Source organism: Sycon ciliatum, chromosome 10 (genome assembly GCF_964019385.1).
Source record: "Sycon ciliatum chromosome 10, ocSycCili1.1, whole genome shotgun sequence".
NCBI lineage: Eukaryota > Metazoa > Porifera > Calcarea > Leucosolenida > Sycettidae > Sycon > Sycon ciliatum.
In genome coordinates, this window is record NC_088652.1 from 13,586,195 (window position 1) to 13,609,235 (window position 23,041).

General features: G+C 48.6%; 2 protein-coding genes across 3 annotated transcripts in view; both read right to left on the reverse strand.

The window, feature by feature from the left end:
- Positions 1-1,224, reverse strand: part of LOC135826326 (mucin-2-like) — a 92,078-nt gene extending 90,854 nt beyond the window's left edge. Inside the window, exon 1 of the mRNA XM_065338945.1 lies at positions 1,052-1,224. The gene's annotated coding sequence lies outside the window, so the exon portion shown is untranslated. The remainder of the gene's footprint in view (positions 1-1,051) is intronic.
- Positions 1,225-7,094: 5,870 nt separating this feature from the next.
- Positions 7,095-22,448, reverse strand: LOC135825842 (casein kinase I-like). Of its 2 annotated transcripts, none has more exons than XM_065338474.1 (11): positions 21,937-22,448; positions 21,789-21,829; positions 21,598-21,673; positions 20,054-20,202; positions 18,814-19,051; positions 17,323-17,408; positions 16,953-17,037; positions 16,103-16,251; positions 14,451-14,540; positions 9,843-10,111; positions 7,095-8,567 (listed from the first exon to the last, which is right to left on the reverse strand). In XM_065338474.1, exons 1-11 carry the CDS (start codon positions 22,127-22,129, stop codon positions 8,519-8,521), a joined length of 1,425 nt encoding a protein of 474 aa, XP_065194546.1. In that variant the 5' UTR covers positions 22,130-22,448; the 3' UTR covers positions 7,095-8,518. The 2 variants fall into 2 exon arrangements, with proteins under 2 accessions (XP_065194546.1, XP_065194545.1); XM_065338473.1 differs by having other exon boundaries at positions 20,054-20,205.
- Positions 22,449-23,041: the final 593 nt, after the last annotated feature.

A 23,041-nucleotide genomic window follows, 5' to 3' on the forward strand; every position in this document is an offset into this window, starting at 1 on the left:
CTGCGAATACAAGCTTGTCGTAGCAACTTCTAGCATGTCCCTATACAGCAAAACGGGATGTTTTCCGCTGAAGCGTAACGGCAGAAGCGAGAGTGCCACTTCCAACATTTCGGAGGCAGAGAATTTGTGTTTCCGCTGAGGCGGTAGTTCTGCTTCCTGCAGGTGCTGTGGTATTTTCCGCTCTTGGGGCACAGCTTTAGCGGAACTGCTGCTCTTGGCCTGGGTGCATGTGTGACCGAGCTCTATGTACAGATTTGTACAGCCATTTGAGGTACGTTATACTGAAGTTTCACTGTATGCAGGGGCGTCACACGTGGTACGACCAGTACGACATGATCGTGCCACTTTTTGTTCATGATGGTCAGCCCAATTCATCCAAAACACACACACACACACACACAATAAAATAGCCCTAAAAACGTGCCCTGGGGGCCGAAACATCCATTTTTTTTCCCGCAGGCCCGGACCCCGACGTATCACTTTTTCTTGCACTGTAACGCCCTTGGTATGTGTAGCCAGCTCTCCACCACGGTGTATTGAGCTCTCTACCCCCCCCCCCCCCCCCCCTCTCTCTCTCTCTCCCTATTATGGAGCAGTTCCAAAACAGTAATGGTGCATGCAGGTCTGTGTCTAAAAATGGTGTGTTCGTTCTTGGCATGGACATACGGAAGTAGGGAACAGCGCAAATAATGCCATCCTTTTTCAAGAAGACGGTAACTGGGACTGCAGAACCTCCCTATTATACAACGATGGAACCTCAAGCGTACTACTACACATAGTCATTGTTTAGAACCCGATAGACCGTCGTACTTGGTCTTCGCATTCTTGACTAAGCGGATGAATCTTTCCAGCCATTAACTTCAACCAATACCGACCCTGGGCCGAACATGGGCGACAGTGCAATTAAGCATACCGGTACAAAAGGAGGTTTCTCTTTTCACATGGTCATTTTCAAGCTGTCGGCGGATTTTGAAATAATTATCAGAGAGCTAGAGATCGAGAACAAAACAGCTACAAGCCGTACAACCTAACCCCATACGACAAATCTTACCATCAAAGATAGACGAGTGACGGGGCCGTCCGACCAAATTTTCGGCGACTGGTGTATTCCAAAGGCTCACGAAAGTCCTCTGAGTCTGAAGACAAGGAGCTTCTTCTTCACTCTAGGCACTTAGTCTTTGCGCAGTACCTCCATTGGGTGAAAATCAGTAGTTGCGGAGGAAGACCGTTGGCAAAAGCATGTGGGCAAGTGTGTACACATGTCATCTGTATACGGTACAATCATGATAGTACCTGGCTGGTGGTGTGCATGCATGCGTGCTTAAAAGTTAAAATTTAATAGGGGTACGTGACACGTGATCGTTGTCCAGGCCATGGCCAATAGGCGGCCTTCCCGCCGCGGGAATGATCACTGAATCAGGCCATCAGGACCAGGGAGGTGTATAATACCGGTATTTCCCTGATCTGATCAGGACCATTTGACGTCATTTGGGGAATAATTCGACCTTTCGAACTTTGACCTTTCCTAATAAAGGTTGGTTGTGATCGAGCAGCGCGAGCTAGACTATAGTAGCCTATAGACTAGAGCTAGCATGCACTCATGAGCTGAGTCCGGCCGGGATCGTAAAATATGGTATTGGTAGATTTAGCTAGGTCTCTCGGCTCAGCTCAGTCTCTACGCGATAATAGAGAGGTTTAGCACAACGAAATTCGTTGTTCATTTTCGTTATGCCGCAGTACGAAAAAGCCGACCGAAATTCGCTGAATTTTTGTTTAGCAGAACGTTCTCCACGAACTTCGGTGTCGCTAGTGGATACCGTGGATGTCGCTGAAATCCCCGCGAAATACAAAAAATTTAAATTAATAGTAATCCTCGTCACTCCCCGACTATCGTAAACTGGTGGCCTCACCACTCGAATGCTTCTTGAGTAGGAGATGAAACCGATCCACAAGCCCTTTCTTTTTCAGCCCAGCAAATCTCTCATCGCTCTGGGAAAGCAGCAGAGCTGCTTCTCCATTCGTGCGTGATTTCCGCAAGAAACGGCATCGACCTCACAAGGCGGAGCATCATGAGATCCATCTGCGTATCCCACGTAAGTCGTCGTCCCTCCTGATCACCAGAGGTAACAGCAGCTGCAGAGACTGCAGGATTTGAGTTCGGCGCAGACATTCTGGTCGTGAAAACAAGAACCTCAGAAAAAAATGTCGAAAGGAAAGGAAAAATTCTCATGTGATCGCGGTACGAAAAGTCGACAGACCAAACTTCGTTGGATTGATGTTTTCCGCGAGTGTGTGTCCCGAAGTTCGTGGCAAGTTTCGTTACTCGTCCCCGGGCTTCAAAATCTAACGAAAATTCAGACGAATTTCGTTGTGCTAAACCTCTCTAGTATCGATTCGAGGTAGACCCACGATCACGAGTAGCCATCTGGAACTATCCTTGTAGGCCTACTGAGGCTGAGGCTGGCAGAATAGTATTGCCTATTGGCGTCATGGAAGGTTGGGGACGCCTGTCGAAGCGAGGTCAGTCATGATGTGGATGCCCCTAAAATCAATGAGCAATGTTGCAAAGTTGTAATGTTAGCCTCTAACTTCTAAGTAACTAATTACTTTTTAGTTAGTTACGAACTCGTGGTGGTGATACTGGTATATCAGTGCACTAGTGGTTGGGAAATGTTAGTCTTGTATTCGATATTTCCATTCGTTTATCAGAAGTATTCCACAGCGACTGCAGTCGATGAGCCAGTGTGTCCAATAACTCCCACTGTTCTCTCTTTTCTTTTTCTGTTGGTCACCTTGGAATTCGTCCATACCACTCTTGTTTCGATAGAACGTCCCACGCCTGATGATATTATCAGGGAGTCGTTACCAGGTTACCGGTATTTGACGACTCCCTGGTTATACAGTGTTGCTCAATGAAATCCAGTAGCGTCACTCAAGTACGCGCCGGGCGTTGCACAGCCCTAGACCTGCGAACACTAAAATCAAAATTTCACCAGTTGTAGTCTTCGGGGTGCTGAGTCGAATGGTCTTGGACCGAGAAAGCTGAGACGCTTCGGGGTACTGCCGCAGCAGACGCGGCAGCAAGGGTGTGTTCAGACTACCGATAAAAAGTGACCGATTGGGAAAGTTTCCGAGGTGATTTCATCACGTGACGTTACTGGCACGTTACCGGCGGAAAAAGTTTTACTGCCGCGGTGGCCGCAGCGGCAACTGTATTCCGGCAGAAAAAAACTGCTCAGGCTGGGAAAAAGGGAAAATCCCTTCTCAGTGCCGCGGTGAGAGCTGCAAAACTTACGTAACAGTAACGTTAGTTTATCGGTAGTGTGAATGTCCTTCACGGTTTATCGTCATTCACGGTTTGACAGGGTTCACGGTAGTCTGAACGCGCCCTAAAACTTTTTCCGTCGGTAACGTGCCAGTAATCAAATCAACTCGGAAACTTTCCCAACCAGTCACTTTTTATCGGTAGTCTGAACGCGCCCTTATGAGCTTCCTAGGAGGGAGATTGCAGTGAGGCGGATTTTGAATAGAATACTGGGGCACGATTTCAATATCCGTGTCACCTATCCAGCCGAGATGTGGTCGATTCAAATGCCTGGCACTTGCAACACTCGCAGGTCTGATGCCTGTACCTTAGACACTGGCGGATTATACCGGCAGAAAATTGGCAGAATTCGGTACTTTTTCTGGTAAGTTTCATGCATGTTTGGTATGTGGATAAAGAAATGGAGCAGAATTCGAGGAATTGCCCGCCATACGGTTTGTATGGTTCTGCCAATTTTTTCACTGCTTTTCGAGCAGAATCCGCCGGTGCCGGTGCCGTACCTTGCCAATGCGCTTTTCTACAAACTGTAGCCTGTAGGTGTAGGTGACACTCCCCGGTGTAGACCGACCGTCTTTGCTCAATGTTACATAGTAGACGATTAATAGCACACATAATGCATGTACTGTATAAGTACAAAGTTTTGTTTGGAATTAACTTTCGCTATATTCGTTTATAGGGGCACGAAATAACTAAAGTTTGTGCCAAGCGCAATCGCGCGAGTCGTTTTCGAATTTCACGTGAAGTTTGAAGGATGGCACTTAGGCTGCGTTTACACGACAACGATTGACAACGATTTGCGTTTACACGACAACCAAGTACGACCGCAACGGAACGGAATCATTGCGTTTACTACTATCATTTACACGACAACGCCTGAAAACGATACCTAAACTGAACGAAATGGAAATGCACTCCAAAGTGTTTTGAAACGTTGCCGTTCTCGTGTAAACGGTGAAAACAGTGAAAATGATTGGAAACGGAGCGCGGTCATGGAAACCATTCCGCACGGACTAGTCTATATTTCGCGGGAAATATCTACCCCTTGCGCCCGGCAGCACATGCCAAGTCCAACTACAATTGTAATGTGTTACTTCCTGCCCTTGCACCAAGCCAGCACTTGCTAACTCCAGCCCGATCGCCCGTTTTCCGTTTTTGTGTAAACGGTTCAAGGCGATTTGCCGTTCTCGTGTAAACAGTTTGAAAACGACTCGAGGCCAGCGCGTTTTCGTTCCGTTTCGTTTCGTCTCCGTGTAAACGCAACCTTAGTGCCTGCACGGCGAAACGTTGATCCCTTGACCCTTCCTAAGGTTCGGGGTGACAGACCTCGACCAAAAACGAAATTTAGATTCGTAAACGAAAATTTGTACTTGTACAGTAGTGTACCTTCATGGCTGCCAAAAAAACGCTTGATGCAGGGTGAAATTTCCGGGTACTACTACTAGGCCTTTGGAGATTACCGACCAGGCCAGAATTTTGGTGAGGGCAACACAGAAGACCACACTTCAACTTCACGAAATACATAAAAAATAATAATTATTATCACACGAGTCACAGAGTACCACGCGTCTGCAGGTGCAAGATGCCGCACACTTTGGTAAGCGCTTGAAATAAGTTGGAGGAGGGGAGATACTTGCCCTTCAATGTGCCAACAAACAGGTGCAAGGTGGAAATTTCCACGCGCTGTGATGGTTATAGGTGCTTAGAATAGGCGAGGAAAATGAAAAGAAAGTGTGCGCGCGGCATCTTGCACCTGCATTGTGATTGCAGGCAAGCCACATTATCATTATCATTCTTTCACACAGCCTTGCTTGCCTTCCTGCCATATCATATTTCTTTTCTCACTCACGGACTATGTGAGTTTGGCACATTTTCCCTCCAGGACTTTTTGCACCCACCAGACCTCAAACCTTCACAGATTCCTTCCTATGCCAGTGTATAAATACCATACTAACTGTGCATCGTTGTTGTCTGAAGATTGCCATCTGGCATGAAACTTTTAGTTACAACAATCCAGACGCGTGGTACTCTGTGACTCGTGTGTTACTGCTCTGCTTCCGCATTAAGCACTCTATCGAACCGGAGGACTCCGCTCTCTCTAAAAAAAATATTATTAATTTTGCGGACTCCCTGTTTACTACTGTAAAAGCCATTATTCTAACGAGGCGGATATTTATTTTATTTATTTATTTATTTATTTATTTATTGCAGCATCTCATAGCACAGTGAGAACACCGGCCAATACAAAGAGAGAGGGTGTTAGCCAACCACGGCAAGGAAGGGAGAAGGGGAGGAGAAGAAAAAAGGAACCGGCATGGATAAGTAGTGATTGCAACAAAATTTATAATTATAACGATTTCCCAAAATTGACTAGTTTACGTGTACCAAAGGTAACGATTCTCACTCATTCTCAACGCTCAATAGGACAGTATATGATTGTATCGATTTCTGTATCACGATTTCTATTTTAACGACAGATTTCTCCTCGTTAACTCGTTAGAGTTAGCACTTCGTTATAATTATGGCTTAACCCTCACACCACAGAAGAGCTAGAGATGAGCCAGTGGGGTGTCGCAAGCTTATATTGAACGTGAGCACGACATGATTATTGTGATCATGATGACGTTTAACATAGTTCGCGTGAAATGATCGGACTGGGCCGTCTAAGGCCGCCCATCTGTAACATAGTATGATAGGAACAAATAACGCCATCTATCGGCTATGAAAGAGCGTTTGAAAGACGACCTATGGGGTCATGTAACAATCATAAAGGCTGGGTGTACCAGTACATTGCTATGGCAACTGCATGACCACTAAGTACTCGGTAGTAACCACAAGTATATTAACTGTATTGTCTGCGGCAGCCGATGGATGTGCACCATGCGGATTTCGTGCCCATCGGCCGAGCCCGTGCCTCCCCTCGTCCAGTAGGTGTGGGAGGGTGGGAAACAAAATTGCGTGGCGAGCACTCACAGCAAAACAGACAACTGGCAAAATTACACCAGCCAGCAGTAGATGAGCCGTCTACGGATGCATCCGCCAGGCGAAGGGTGGCTCATACGGGATGCCGTACGCGAGTGCGACTCGAATGCGGAACTCTGCAAGAGTGCGTGCTTGCGCAAGTCGGCTGCGGCGGCACGGCGGAGTGCGTAAGGTCACCTTAAGTCATCTAGCGGGAATATTCCCCTGCGGGGGCGCGGCCTGTGGCGTGCTGGTTAACTACGATTTGCGCAACGCAAACCAACATTTTTACAGTACCACGTTACATAATCATCATACTGCAGATATAGATCACCTGCACCTCGAATGAATTCATCGGGATTTCTTTGCAGTACAAGGCAAAATGGGCAACAGGATTGTCAGCAACTACATGTATGTACGAGACTCGTACACTACTACATCTATGACATGACATGTAGGACTAGGGTTCTAGCCCCGGAGGGGGAGCATATCAAGAGCTCATTCTTGGTCACGCACACAAAATGCATAAGTTACGTATCCCCATGTGAATGGCATTTCTGGGGCCTATGCATGCTAGAGGACAATTTAGAACCGAGAAAACAGCACTTCTTCTGTAAAAGGTTTTCATGGTCAAAGTGGAAATAATCTTCATTCACGTGACGTTTGCCCTTGGGAACCGCACCCACAACCTCACCATTGGGAAGGCCAATGCTCTAACCACTCTGCCAACCACCCACCCCGTACAGGCGTGGAAAATACATGCAATGCACACACGCGCGCACACATCACCACACAGTCCAACAACGCGTGATCCATGTGTACGCATGAATGCTACCAGGATGCTGGCGGCTAGGCTCGCCAGGACAAATACACGAAGGACGCGCGGCATGACCGAAAGCAGCAAGCCTCAGAAACAAGACACCAGCAAACACAAAGAAGGGCATTGTACACTATCCAAAGATAAACCGCAAATACGGGGACAAAAACACGGTGACAGGCACAGACAGCAGACAAGTCGAAACTCCAGAGGATGGCCCACTGCGCAATCGACTCAAATTATTAGCAAAAGGTTGGCTGAAATGTGACACTCAGTGGCAGAGTGAGTGAGTGAGAGAGAGAGAGAGAAAGAGAGGGGGGGGGGGGGGATTCTACTAGGAAAACGGAGAACAGGAGAGAGTGCAGGAGTGGGAAAGGAGAGACAGTGGGAGATATATTGATAAAGATAAAGTACGTAGGAGATGTATGTGTCGACGTGAAACGGGCAGCCAACCTCTAACACAGCATATACACAATTCGGGTGTGGAAAACGCCCCAGGCTTCAAAAGAGAATGTTAAAAAAAAGCCAACAACAGCGACAACGGGCAGAGAGACAAGACATATCAAACTAACAGATGCATGATGAACACAGCTTTACAAGAGCAAGTAGCAGAGGGTCATACGTAGCAAAAATGAGTTGTGAGTTTAATGTACACGGATGATACAGATACACATTTGACAGGAGCGAAAATGAGACATTCTACATGTGCATTGGTAACAATAGTTTTAGGTCATGATGATGTCAGTATCAAAGAATAAGCACAAAACGGCGGAAAAAAGAAAGAAAACCTAGCTATAAAGTCTTTTTTTAATCCTCGAAATATTACAGTTGCAAAAACCGAAACAAAAACATATACACTGCATTGCGATGAGTTGGGCCAGTAGTTTAAAAACGAACTGGTAGCCACTGGTACAGTGACGACACGAAAGAGCGAGGACAGAAGCTGTAGCACAGGAGTCCAGTTGTACAGCTAGCAATGCCGGCAGATGAACTCAACCAACAGGGCGCGAAGAGAGCAGTTAACATCAGATTTCCGCCCAGCCAGGAAAGCGGGACAAAAGGAGGCACACTGAGTAGCATGAGACAGAGATGACGCAGAGAGAGAGCATTCCGAGGACCCATGATGGTCGAAAACTTTGTACAAGAGCGATGGAAGCGGTGCGATTTACGTGCACATTCATCACCAGAGACTCGCGCGCGGGCGCCCAAGCGCTCTCATGCATGTGACAGGACTGGATTCAGAGCAACATTTGAGTCGGCGCAGGCCTGTGCGGAGGGAGGCGGGCTGTGCAGCCAGCGGCATGAGGGCACAATACAAGGCACGGCCTTGATGGGCCTCAAAAACGGTATCGGCGCCAGGACGCACCACAGATCCAGCGCGTACGTGCAAAAGAGAAACGTTACCACTGGCCAGCGAGCTAGGAGGCAGCTTGCACACGTCGCTTCTTCTTCCAGCAGCAACACCGGCTGTATTTGAAAAACCAGACGAGCAGACAGACAAAAGGAAAGGTTAGCTGTTACAAAAAGAGTCTTTTAACACCATAAGAAACTTCACACCACAACACGTGTCGAAGAAGATCACGCAGACGTGAATACCAATAAATGAAAGTTGCACAGATTTTCAATGCAATCTTAAAGCGATCGCACTGAAATAACAAAGCATATGCGCGGATGCAAATCGCAATACTGACACCAACACACAACGGCAGGCGAAAAGAACACAATCCAGCCAGCGACCAAAACTGAAAACTACTCCCTCTCAACCCAAGCAGATGGTTTGAACCGCACGTACGGTCTTCAAAGTGCAGTAAGTAGAGAATGCCATCACAAAGGGAAAGTACTGTAAAACATGTAATTTTAGGTATATTAAAATTTTGGTATCAGGGACCTGCCAGGTTTCAGGTGTAATGTAGAATTAGGTGACCAGCATTCCCTTCACATACAGTGCATACCCTGATGCATTTAGGTGTACTGTAAAAGCAGAATTTTTCGGTGGCATAATATTTTCGGTATAGAGCTTTTTCAAGGTAGTACCAACGGTCACTTTTTAGGGTCACGAGCAAGAAATGTTTGAATCACTGGTGAACAGGCGAAGCCCAGTTCATGTTCACTTTGTATGGGAAGAGATGCGTGGAGGTGAAAAAGCAGTAGAATGGCGCACCACTTGATGTCCGACACTCGTGTTGAGTCAGAGCAGTTGCCAGGAAGCCCTTCCATGGCTTGGGCGAAAAAGAACAAGCTTTAGAATCACTCCAAGCGCTGGTGAAGACGAACCTGTCACATTTCGTATACTTTTCAATGCATTTTGACATGCGACCTGTTCACCACAATCTCGGGGTGATCGCCGGGCGGTGGCGGGAAAGGCGTCCTTGAAAAAGCTCTCTTCTCCAAAATCGGCGGTTCAGTGGAGGGAAATTTTCGGTAAACCTGTTTTCCAGGTAAGAGTACTAGTATTAGCACCGAAATTTTCGGTGCGTTTCATTTTGGGTAAAAATTGCCGGCACCTTTATTAATAGTTACCGAAAATAAAACACCGCCGAAAATTTCTGGTTTTTCAGTAATCTAAATTTTTAGGTGACTGATTTCTCCACTGAAATAGTGTTTTACAGTGTTGGTGGCATTAGGGTATCAAAGCCAGGACACAATTGTAATCTCACCATCACCAGTTAACGAACAATGGGAGGCACCCACCCACACGAACGCATAACATTATGCAGATGCACAACCAAAAAGAACACTCACGTTTCAACAACGACTTCAGGATCATCGGGCTGAGCTGCCTGCTGTTGCTGCTGGGCGGATTGCTGCTGGTGTTGAGGCGGATTGGAGTCGTGTGCGGGCGCCGAAGGCTCAGCGACAGTGTCACCTTTCAGAGCTGTTTTGCTGGCAGCTGCCTGGGTGGTGTCCTCTTCGGCCGCCTGGTCACCATTCGCCGACGTCTGAACACGAGTGGAGCTGACCGTCTTGGTTTCTCGTACCGTGTTTGGTGTTTCCAGGCCGCTGCTAGCAACCTGAGCAAAAAGAGAGAGAGAGAGACAGAGAGAGAGAGAGAGAGAGTTTAATTAGTCCTTTAGTAGAAAGTTGCCATGTCACTGAAAGCCTCACAACAGAATATGCATGCAGTCAAAGAAATGAACCCAAACGCAACATACCAAGGATAAGAGTGGTCAGATTCCAGTGGGGGAAATCTCTCTGTCTCTGTCTGTTGTGTCTCTCTCTCTGTGTCTCTGTCTCTGTGTGTGTGTGTGTGTGTGTGTGTGTGTGTGTCTGTCTGTCTGTCTGTCTCTCTCTCTTTCTGTCTCTGACTGACACACCACCCATGAATGCGCGGATGGCACACCATTGCGCCCACAGTCAAAGCAACAACTTGCAGTCGCTACAAAAGCCACGAGGGTACAGAACCAGTCACACGTAGAACTCCAACAACCACCGCTGAAGACCTTTCCAAAGAGCAGAATTTGGACACCAGTACGTAAGGGAAGTGCGAGAAAGAACCACAACTGACTTCCTCACAGAAACAACGCCATCTGAACTGCAGGGCCGCCAAGATAGGCAAAGCATATCACCATGAATAGTAAATAAGCTTCCAAGAGTGCGTGCAACCAGGCATATTGGGTCTCCAACGGCAAAAAACTCTGATCACGTGTTCCAAGCACGTTCCGTACGGCATGCACCATGGGCCAGCATGCGCGCAGTCCGGATATTTGCCATGATCATGCTCATGACTTACATACTGTAGTGTCGCGTATAAAAGCATGACCCATTATAGAAGCACGGCTTGAATAGAAGCCGATTTTTCGAAGCACGCCATGACACAGAAGCACGATTCGAATAGAAGCCTGCATGTATCATGTACTTGCACACTACATACTTGACAATGTGCACTGCACAGTGTACACTGAAAGATGTTGACGTAGAAGCATAACTTGAATAGAAGCATGGTTTGAACCCCGGCTTATACGGCCGTAAGCACCTGCTTTTATACGCGACATTACGGTAAGCTGAGAGGGTTTCTGTCAGGGAGTGCTATTTTTACTACTCCACTGCTCACTAAACAAATAAGTTACACCGTAGAGACGTATAGCGTGAAAACTAAACCACATGGTGTGAGTTTTCGCAGTCGGCGGACCCCACACGCAAGGGTATCAAGAGCTGCACAGTCTTGGGATTTTATTTACTCTTGAAAACACAGGAGACCAAAGGATCGTCTTTCTCATCCACAGACCAAGTAGCACTGACGTTGTCCGTGAGTCAAGACTACTTTCTCCCAAATACCATCAACAGGGGGTCAAAGATATCAGACCTACGAGCGTGAGCAAAGGAACAGGCTGCTCAGCAGAATGGGCCGCACTGAAGCAGTCTACTTCTTCAGTGAGTGACTACAAACCAGTGACGAGCGCTTTGCAACAACCGGGGAAACACACAGCAGCTCCAAACACTGGCAGGCAAACCAACAGCATCAACAACACCACCAGAGATCGGTGACGTGCCATTGTAACAACAGAAAAAAAACTCGAACAACAACCCAACAGAGGCAATAGAACCAGCAACCCAACGCAACTCAATCCAACGCCAGGCAAGTACCTGCTGCCAGTCACTCGCCGCTGCTGGTCGCGAACTGACGCTGAGACTGCACGAGGCCCGGTGCGTAGTAGTAGCAGCGGCAGCCATTTCCGCAACTATACGACCAGCTCCTGCTGCCTCACCGAGAGGCTGTTGCTCTGTCTTCCTGTCCAAATGAACTCCGGGACTGGAGCGTGCTCTTGTCGGATGGTTTTCAGCAGGGGACAGCCGAGGAGGTGAGACATGGAGAGACTCAGAATCACCGCGACAGCTATGTGCGGAGACATTGGCAGCAGTTTCATGGCAGCTAGGAGAAAGCTGTGATGGCTCTTGGGCTGGCGCTACAAGAATAGGGAGCTTACGAAAAGCATCTCCCTGCTGACGAGAATCATCAGGTAGAGGTGGCGATGGGGTGCAGCGTTCATCGGTGGCAGCCATCTCTGGCAACATTGGTGAGGCCATTGGCTTTGTCACGGCGCACTGGGACTGTACGCCGCCAGTATTGCTTATATCCCGCATGTCCGGAGAAGAGCCATGTCGCCTGCCACCGGCATGGCTCCGCCCGCGCACAGGTGGAGTGAACGCAGAGACCGTGCAGCCAAGTTCAGGGAACGGAACATACGGCCGCACCACAGGCGTGGCTTGCTTCACACAGGGCCCAGTGCGCCGAGGGCTCCGCAAGTAGACTCGGAGAGACATCCCGTCATCGCCAGATTTCGCACCGGGAGCACTGGACAGTGAGGGCGTACTGGAGCTGGGCTGACCATTCTCGGACATACGGCGGCGTACTTTACTCAGTGGCTTGGCGAGCTGCGCCAGGAATGACTTGCCGTACCAACTACGACCGCTTGCGCAGGATAGGTCATGACCCGTGCCCAGCGAGCGCGTACGCGGTCGAGGGTCAACAGCGACCGAGGGCGGGTCTAAGCGAGGGTGGTACGGATAGCTGGCCTGACTTTGCGTGTCATCAGCGGACTGAGCAGCAGAAGAAGCGACGGAATGGCCGTGCAGCCGTAGCGGATGCTCGCCAAACCACTTGCGTAGGCGAGAACGCGCCGGCATAGCACGGGAGGACACAGGAGAGGATGAGCAAAGTGAGTGAGTGGCAGCGGCAGCAGGGAACTTTGCTGCAGGCGATGCCACCTCCACGCGCGGGCGTTTAGCAACGGTGGCGTTGGCATCAGGACCCGCACTGCTGTTCTCATCACTGTCGCTTGGCCGATGCTGCGAGCACGCCGAGAGCGAATGTGAGCTATTGGAATGCGACAGGAAGTGGAAGTCGGAGGACTTGTTGGGCTTGGCCGGTGAAAGCACTAGCATGGATTCAGTAACACAATCATGCGCAATGCTTGATCTATCGGCGGTGATGCTGCAAAGCATCTCCCAACCAGAAGCCGTTTCGTCGGCAGCACAATTAGCAAGAGACGAGCGTGGCATGTGCACAGCAGTGACTCGAGATGAGCAGCTCCAGCTGGACGCATCGGGAGCACCAGCAGGCTCCACGGCAGATACAGCCATGCCAGAGTTAAACCCCCCTGCGTAGTCATCCACACAGGAATATGGCACTCTCTCTGTGCTCTGCAGGCCAATATCATTGAACACCAAGCAGCCATCAGAGATCTGCGATGTGGGACGCTGCAGTGAGCCAGAAGCGCCGGACATTACGGAAACGCGCTGGCTCAGCTGCAGCGCATCAGTGCCATCAACAGCAATGCCAGCAGAGGACGGGCGATCACCAACAGGAGGACACAGACGTGCCTGCTTGAAGATGGTAGGTACGGACGACAGTGTGGCGGTATCTGCTTGAAAATGCGTGCCATTCTGCAACGATATCTGTCTGCTACAGCGGCGATTCAACCAGTGAGCATCCAGAAGGAGACCGTCACGGGGTCCTCGCCCATGCCAGGCCCCGGGCAGGAACACCTGACCAGCATGAACGGGCAATCGGACAGGACAAGCGGAGGCCAAGGAGCTTGGTCTTGATGCGGTGCGCTTGGTGGAGGAGCTCATTGATACACTGGGCGTCCCACTAGTGGTCGATATGAGGCCAGTCGCCGGACTGCTAAAGAGAAGCGGCTGCTTGAGAGCTGCGAGTGCAGCTGGGCTTGGCAGAGGGGGTCCCAGATCGCCGTCATGTGACGGAGTAAAGTCTGGACATGCTTGACGCAGCGAAGACATGGCAGGGCTTGTCGGGCATAAGCCCTTGGCGACCAGCAGCGTTCATCGGCCAGTGTGCAGACGATTGGCAACAAGACAGAAGCAGGCATGACAGCATGCAAATCAATGCCACATATTACACAACACACACCATGACTAGCACATCCAGACAAACACTCTGCAAGCCAACCTAGCAGACCATTTAGCAAACCGCACCGAAGATAAGTTTGGACCAATGCAGCCTCACCACACGCCCGCACACACATACACACCCACCCACCCACCCACATAACCGCATGCACACATGCGCGCGAGCGACATCAAGAGTATATAGCACCAAGCAGAGTGCAACCGCCTGCACAACCTCTATGCAGTGCTGCGATGGCAGAGTTTCACATCACCTGACATGGTTGAATAGGTTACACTGACCAACAGTGCAAAATGACCACCAGAGGGTTGTATCCAAAACAGGACCAGGTACAACCACAGAGCTATCTACACACACCCGTCCACTCGCACACAAACACACCTCCTTGCAAGAGACCACACACAACACAAATTAACAAGGCAGAGAAGACTGAATCACGCACACAGACACAGACACACACACACATCAATAACGCAACTCACCTTGCTCGCAGACTGGGCAGCACGCTGATCCTGTTGCCCCTTGGACCGATCCCGATTGAGATCCGCAGTCAGGTGGCCGGTGGGCGTATTCTGAGCAAAGCATCGCAAAAGAGAACAGAGACAATCATTACGGAGCATCAGCAAATCGAATTTTCGATTTGATTATTCGAATGGCAAAAAGAAAATCAAAGAGAAAATTCGAATGAAAAAGAGGTTCAGCATGTAGCGCAGTCCAGTATTTTCGAATCGAGTTTTTTTTAGCTTGAGCAGTTGAGGACTGGGATTTTGAGATGTGCAATGAACGGAGTTGCTGTTGTTTCTCATTGCCTTTGGGGATGACGCGAAGCGGCGGATGCTTCATCCGATTCAGGCTATTGGCGATAGGATCTCTCTTGGAGACCCCTTGAAAAGGCGGATCTCGGCCGAGCTCCTCCGCTATCCCTTGCATATCAGGAGACCCGCGGACGAATAGGTGAGGGTGGGCCCTACACTGCCTCAGCAGAATGAGATCCATGGTAAGGTCGACCCTCAAATATTTGGCACACTTTGAGTTGCCCTCTCCCTGCGGGGAACTCACCATAGACGCAGATGCCGAGACAACGCCAGCAGGGCTACTGCAGTACTGGGAGCAGGAGGCATACCGGGGCTGGTAGTTGGTGACAAAGCCATGATTCCAGGATACTTGAAATGAAACAAAATGCACACTTGATAAAACTTTTCACAGTTCGAGAGAGAGGAAAGCGTCAAGATTGACAAGAAGTCCGGACTAGTACTTTAGTAAGAACTAGTAGCTACATGCGCAAGAATGAGTACTCGTAGTGCGCCGTGTACTAGAGCACGCGCGGAGCATTCGAAAAGTATTCGAAAAGTATTTTCTGTTTGCGGGCATTTTTCAGTCGAACAAAGCCCTAGTTTCGACTGATTGAGTGCTTTTCGTGACGATTCTCGAATTTCATTCGAATATTCGATTTGCTGATGCTCCGTATTAACTCTTAATGCTGTTTTGATACTGCAAAGAAGGACACGTAATCGGTTGATAGTGTTCTCCGAGTGGCTAGTACTATCTTACACACCACCTACAATGATCTTGCCCTGAAGGCATGCCTAGCCTGAAAACAGTGGGGCGCAAAGTTATGCGTTTGAGTCCACTAACTAGACTGGACTGTGGACAGCCAGACGTGCACAATTTAGCACCAAACCGACCAGCAGTACTGAGATATCTCTCAACGCGTGCACTGCTGTTTTCCATGTTTTCAGTATAATATTTCCTTGGCTCGCCGTCTGAGTTCTTACAACAGTTTATTGTGACAACTAGTAGCTGAAAGACCGCTGTGGGCGCTGTGTGAAGTGGCGCACTGCACGCATTGTGAGATATGGGAGTTGGTGCGGTTACGACCTAAAACAGTGCAGACAACCTGGGCCCAGCTCACGGATTAGTATGCATGTCATCCTTGTGCATGCCGCACATACCCATGGTGTGCAATGAGAGGACAACATTTTGCTGACAGACAATCGAGGAGCATCAGACAAAAAACAGCAAGGGATCAGAATGGCGGTGAGTGCGAGAGTGTTAAAGACTGGCACAACGTAAATACTAAGTTCCCAACACTGGGCAAATATACAACGCTGAGCAGGAGGAATGATGTCCTTACCAGCTCCTTGCCCGTCCAGTCAAACACACCGTCGTTGTCGTAACCCTTCCTCTCCATGAGGTCGTGAAAGAGCTTGCGAAGGTAGTTGTAGTCCGGAGTCTCGTAGAAGTCGAGTCTTCGCACGTACCGTAAGTACGTTGATAACTCCTCTGCGGGTAGAGAATACCCAGTCAGATACATGTGCATGTGTGTTCACACAGACACACAAAGACATACACACAGCAGCAGCAGGACCACCACCACAACAAAACATTCAGCGAAACAATAAAGTTTAGTGCAGCTGAACTCGAACTATGCAATGAACTACGACATACATTGCAGTTACCACAGCGGTCAGGTCTTATTTACAGTGTGCGCAGGGGCTCCACTAAACACGCATATAATTGCATGTACTCTGCAACTATTAGCACCATCATCCAACTCGTGTACGTTCAATCACCATCTCGCCACCCATAAGTTGTATAGATTGTGCTTGACCCCTTGATCACCATGTACTGACTGGAGAGGTAATGGTACGAACGACCTCATCAGGTTCACAACTGGTTTCGTCTCTTTGTGTGTGCTAGTACTCCACGACATACACATTTACACGTATTGCAAATACCACAGGATGCTTCCACAAAGGAGCAGTGGCCAAACACCACTACTCGTTCGGTCAAGAGCACATTCAGACGCTCGGACACCATGCATTTGGCTTCATGGGTCGCATGACACTCCCGTCGTGAAACATCTCCAGGCTTTCTGGGTGTGAAGAGCCGAATTCTTGAACTTTTCTGTGGGAAACGTTAGCTTTCCTGTGCTACGTGTGAAGTAGTTTTGATGTCAACAAATACCACAGCATAAAAATTACCGGGGAAATTGGCGCACAGCACTTCGATTGGCGTCGCTCGTTTCGTGTCGCCAATTTTCTGATACCGTTCCTTCAGTGTATCCGCCTGCACGTGCACACCAAACAAATACATCATGGCATCACAAGGACACACACATGCACACACACACACACACACACACCAAACATCATTGCATCAGAATGGTGTTGAAGAGGACGTAAGCACACCGGTGAACACATTGCGTCAAAGGAGGGAACTTCTGCAAAAAAAAGGGAGGAACTAGTCAATCAAACGTATCCCAAATACTAGATTACCTGCCAGTCACACTCGAAAATAGTGCGAGTTTCGACAACCAACCCAAATTCACTGGTAAATTCCAAAAAGCTGTACCTTTAGTCCTTGCCAAGGAAGGCTGCCACGAAGGAAGTACATAAACATGTGCCCGAGTGCTTCCAGGTCATCTCTCCGACTTTGTTCTGAACACGCAACAAATGAAACACATGCACACCGACACACACGCGCACGGACACACACACGCGCACACACACACACACATCTAAGGCATGCCTTCGGACATGGTGCTCAACCCCGGAGAGAAATGATAGAATACATGTACGCAGGACAGACAGGAGCTTTAATCTGCTGGTTCGCACCATTTCACTGCTTGCAAAGGGAATTATTCTAGGAAGGGGAAATCGAAATAGTGCTTCCGCACGCCATCGCACACACCCTTTAAAACACATGCAATCACTTGGGCTGAACCCACAACAGACCGGAATATTCCCAAACACTAGGCTATTCAGATGGCAGATGGATCCATGATGTAGGCCTGTTGCCTAGGATACGTGCCCAGAATCGTGCAAAGAATTATCGTGGCCGCATTTGGCTGCGCAATTGGAAGCAAGTGGTGCTGTGTGTAGAAGCCAAGCATGCGGCATAGGAAACCCAAGATTGCAGGATCATGAGGTCGTATTGCGTGAACTGAATGGCCGACAAGGGAGTGTGATTCTCATGACAACGAACACCGGTGGGCCGCCTGTTTTCGTGAATGGCTCACAATCAACCATGCACATGTACAGTAGGTATCGGTTATAGCGTGGGTGTTTGAAAAACGACATTTGATTCTTATTGCCGATATTTCTTACACACGATAAATAACGTGTGACATATCATATGCACGTGTGACAAATCATATGCGCGCACGTTTGGCATGTGGACACGTACACATGATACACACGGATCAATCAGACTCGCGGTCGTGCTAGGCGACTGCGGAGCAGCGGATACGAGAGAAGTCGGAAGAAAGAGTCCGACTGGACAGAAAAAGTGATTCTCCAATGCTCCCTTGGACATAACTCTCTTTTTGTGTTGACTATTATTGTATTGAGTATGCACAGAGCACAGATGTTATTACTACAGGCGATACACTTTGCACTAATCTGGCATATTTTGCTACACAAAATCCATTCTTAGGGCCGATATATTCTACTATGCGATAATACTGCTTGTAAGAATATATATACACATAAAATATGTGTTATGATTATGAAAAAATGAGTGTTCATTCTTGTAAGCAGTATATTCTTGTATACGACCACACTATAACCGATACGCACTGTACAGTAAAAGCGTGACAACAGTGTGGCGACAAGGGAAAGACAGCCACAAACTTGCTCCGCGTGCACATGCATGACTGGATGCCCAAGTCATTCCGGCATCCTTCAACTCGTCTCTTCAGTGAATTGCCTAACTACATTGCATACAAAGGAAATGTACTACATGCACACGAAGCCAGCCTGGGCTAGCCACTGCACGGCGTGACAACAGATTCCTCTTGCCACCACGGAAGAAAAAGAAAAAAGTGATATGGCAAAAACGTACCTTTCCCTAAATGCGTGTTGATGCTCATATACCGCGCAGTCCCGGTCAAACTCTTGTGCTCACGGTACGGAATGTGCTTCTTCGTCTCGGGATCATAATACTCTTTAGCGAGGCCGAAATCAATGATGTGAACGGTCTTCCTCCGCCGTGTGTCATGCAGTGGGCCGATGAGAAAGTTTTCGGGCTTCACATCTCTGTAGATCATGTGTTTACTATGCACATACTCGAACCGATCCAGCTGAAACAAATACACAATAGGCAAGCAGAGATGAAGACACCATACTCGTTGATTAAGCGCTGCCTCGCACCCACACAAGTACAGACGCACACACACACACACACACACACATTTTGAAGTACACGGACACGTGCACAAACACGTATTATATGGGCTACCTGTAACAAGCTTCGAGGAGTGCCGTGAAGACATGAATGTAGTTTTAGTCGAGTGTCCATGCATAATATAGAAAGCACCTGGCGAGTGAACTAAATAGTCTACCATCACACACAGCACATAGTTCAAAAAAAGAAATTGTACAGTTTCCCAAGCGGAAAAATTCGGCCACTATTATGCGGGATTCACAGAAGCTTTTTTGCGATACGACAGGCGCGAAACCGGGAAAACCCCAAATCGCAGCCATGTCGCACCCCACGCAACTGCCGCAACTGGGCCATCGCAGAAGTTGAGCTTGGCTCAACTTTTGCGATGCGATGCGATGCGACAAGCAATTTGGCGTACGATTTTGACCTTTTCTACAGCAAAGTTGTACAAAGGTGCAAGAGTTGCCTATAAATTTGTACAAGTTGTATCAAACCGCGCGAATATCATGGTGACGTAGCCAAATCAGCAAGATTTTGTCGCATCACTGACTTCTTCTGTGAATGGTATTTCGCGAGTTCGCATCGCACGCGTCCGTCGCAGATCGCGTCGCATCGCGTGTCGCATCGCAAAAAAGCTTCTGTGAATCCCGCTTTAATCCAGTTTTTTTGAAATTTAATTTTCGGGTCGCCCCTATTAAACATAATGCAACCAATGGATATAAAAAACACAGAAAACCCTGACTGTGGCAACCTATGGCAATACGGTTCTGCCCCCCCCCCCAGGTATCAAAGCATACTGCCAGATGCGTTCAGGCCTGCGCAAATGGACCATCTGGCTAAAAACACTGTGTTCCGCTACACGTGCTGTGGTTGCTGTAGACAAGTTAGTTGGATCAATCGGAACGGAGCCAGTACCTACCAGTTGGAGTCCAATCATAAGCACGGTCTTCAGAGAAAACGTCCGATCACATACGTCAAAGCAGTCCTCTAAACTGGGTCCTAATAGCTCTAGGACCATCGCATTGTATTTGCCACATGGGCCGAAATAATACACTTTCGCCACGCCATCTGCTGTCCAGATAAAACAAAGAGAGAGAGTGAGAGAGTTTGAGTGAGAGAGAGAGAGAGAGAGAGAGAGAGAGAGAGAGAGAGAGAGAGAGAGAGAGAGAGAGAGAGAGAGAGAGAGAGAGAGAGAAGTGTCCATTACATATTCAGACCAAGCCATAATTCCAACGGTTCTGTGAGGCAAACAGAGTACCAGATACACAGGGACCGACATAATTCCTAATGGCCGTACCATGGTACCACCCATTGCCTCCAGTAGCAAATGAGCTGACTGTGTGGAAGTGTGCCCTTGTACGTATGCATGCGAGCATCCCTCGCCATTTGAAATACTGCAGGGTCTCAAGGTTGTCGGAATGCAATTTGAATAACTCCTGTGTTGTGCATACTGGGTGGCACCTTGGAAGTCGACAGGAGACCATAGCATCCGGAGCGACGTGCGTTTCAACAACGGATTTTGAAGTTCTACGTGATCTGTGGCCTGTGCGACTCGTGATCCCAATCTTGACCTGCTGGCCCCCGTGGGGCAAGTGGGGCCTAGACATGTACATAAATCGGCCCTGTTCTGAAGCGACTGTAGCGGGCAGCCTGGCGTCGAAACCCGCGCTACAGTCGCCCGTGCCGTCTCCCTGTGGGTAACGACTTCCCGGTGGCACGCGTGCGTGAGAACAGCACCGATATATACACTGTACACACTCCCACCGTATGTCATTCATAAAGTACGCACTATGCTGGACGAAATGGGCATTCCGTCTTCATTGCAGGACGGTGCACGAGGCCCACTGCTCCTGCTGCAATTGCTAGTTACAGCCTCATGCTCTTGCAGAAATTTTGACGTCCACATGTAGTTGTAGGATGGGTACACTGGCCCAATACAACTAGCCCAATAAGTTGGCTGTATACGTGTACGTTATATGTAGTGGTGGGTGTAATTATGCCACTATGGCACTAAACACGAAAACAGGTATGCAACCTGCAGTAACTGTTCCACAATTCTGCTCCATATTCGCCCAGTTACGGGCCAAATCGCTCCAAACGATACAGGCAGCTTTGGCCTGGATGTCTCGTCGCCGACCAGAGCCAAATTCACATCCAGACAAGCCTCAGGCAGGGAAACGCACGTACGCACGCACGCGCACTGCTCAAAAATTTGGAATCGACGCAAATGGCTAGTTGCAACAGTTTTGTATTTTACTATACTACAGTCCAAGAGTACCAGCGTCGAGAAGGCATGGTTTGCTTGCACCAAGTGCTACGCCACGGCCGGTTGAACAGACTACGGGAACACTGCACAATGACTCCCCTGCCATTCATTTCAGGAACCTGCTGGGGGAGGACGGAATGAGCACAATATTCATTACATCAAGGAAAAGTTATAAACAACTCTCACAAAACACAGACCTTTTGTTTGATCTTGAAGCGCTTTGTAAAATCGATATTCCAAATGAAGCTGCGGCGCTCTCGACTTCATTGGTTCCTGTGACAACACAAGAGGATGGAGGAATACTCACGAACCATGACGCTCACAATGAAGCGAGGCCAAGTACACCATTCACACGCAACTAACGCTGAAATCCTTCCACTCGCCTTACCAGTTTTATCGCAACATACTCGTTGTTGTACAGATTCTTGCCTGAACCGACCACAAACAGGAACACAAGGACCATGAGAAAACCATTATGCTCTAGATACTCCTGCTGAGAAACCACTCGCCAATACGCTAAAGACACCAGCACTCACCAAGTCGCAATTCACCAAAGTTGCCACTTCCTATTCTTTTTCCAACTCGAAAATTGGGTCCTACCATCAACGCACTGGAGGACGAGGAGCCCGATGTGCTGCCTCCTCTCGCAGAGGATTCTCCCCTGTGACCAGGACGAGAGCTGGGCTTTCTTTGACCTGGGTCTTGCCCTTTTTCATCCTGTCTGGGCATGCTGAGCCCTGAAAAAACTCAGGGACTGCAAACAAAGCTTGCCAGACCAGCCTCGGCTGTCATCCAGAACCTCAGCGCGGCATTTATCCAATTCTACAAACTCCTTGCCCGAAGATGTGCTATCAAAGCAAGCCTAGAGTGATCAGCAAGGCAGTGTTTCAGGATACTGACGGAGCTATAGTAGAACCAGAGGTTACGAGGAGAAACTCAGCAAGCTGGAACCAACGACGACTATCTCGTCAAAGACACATACTGTGAACACACAAAACAAAACGGGATCCTCGCTGCGTAGTTTCTTGTTGCTCCTACAAAAAATCACTGCATGCACTGGACGCCGCGGATCTCACCTCATCATCCCTCATGCATTCAGATCACTTCGACAAGCTCAGTGATATTGCTGTGCTCTCGAAATCTAAAAATCACGCCTTTCTGCACGGTTTCACTGCGCGTGTAGTGAACAGGGTGAAGGTTTTACATAAAGAATGATACGCGCACAAAGGTCATCGTATTCAAAACTGGTACGTTCTAAAACCACCACCAACACAACTGTCGTGTGTCTGTGTGATTCGCAACGATTTCAGTGTAGATCTACGGGCCAACTACTTTTGTAGTATCAATACAAGAGTACATCTGGTACATAAACCATGTAGACTCTACTCTACTACTGTCTGTAGATCTGTAGCAAGTGCTGGCAACTGAAATCCGACCCCCTTGCCCCGGCGTGGCTAGCCGGCTGTACTGTACTGTAGTGTAGTATCAAGAGTAGATAAACACTGTTTATCTACTCTTGGTAGTATGTACTGTAGACCAGGGAGTAGCCACTACTCCCTGCTGTAGACTGTAGTAACTGACTGTTACTTCTGGACTCAAGATATCTTGGCTCTTGATCTAGATCAGTGGCACCAAGACCAT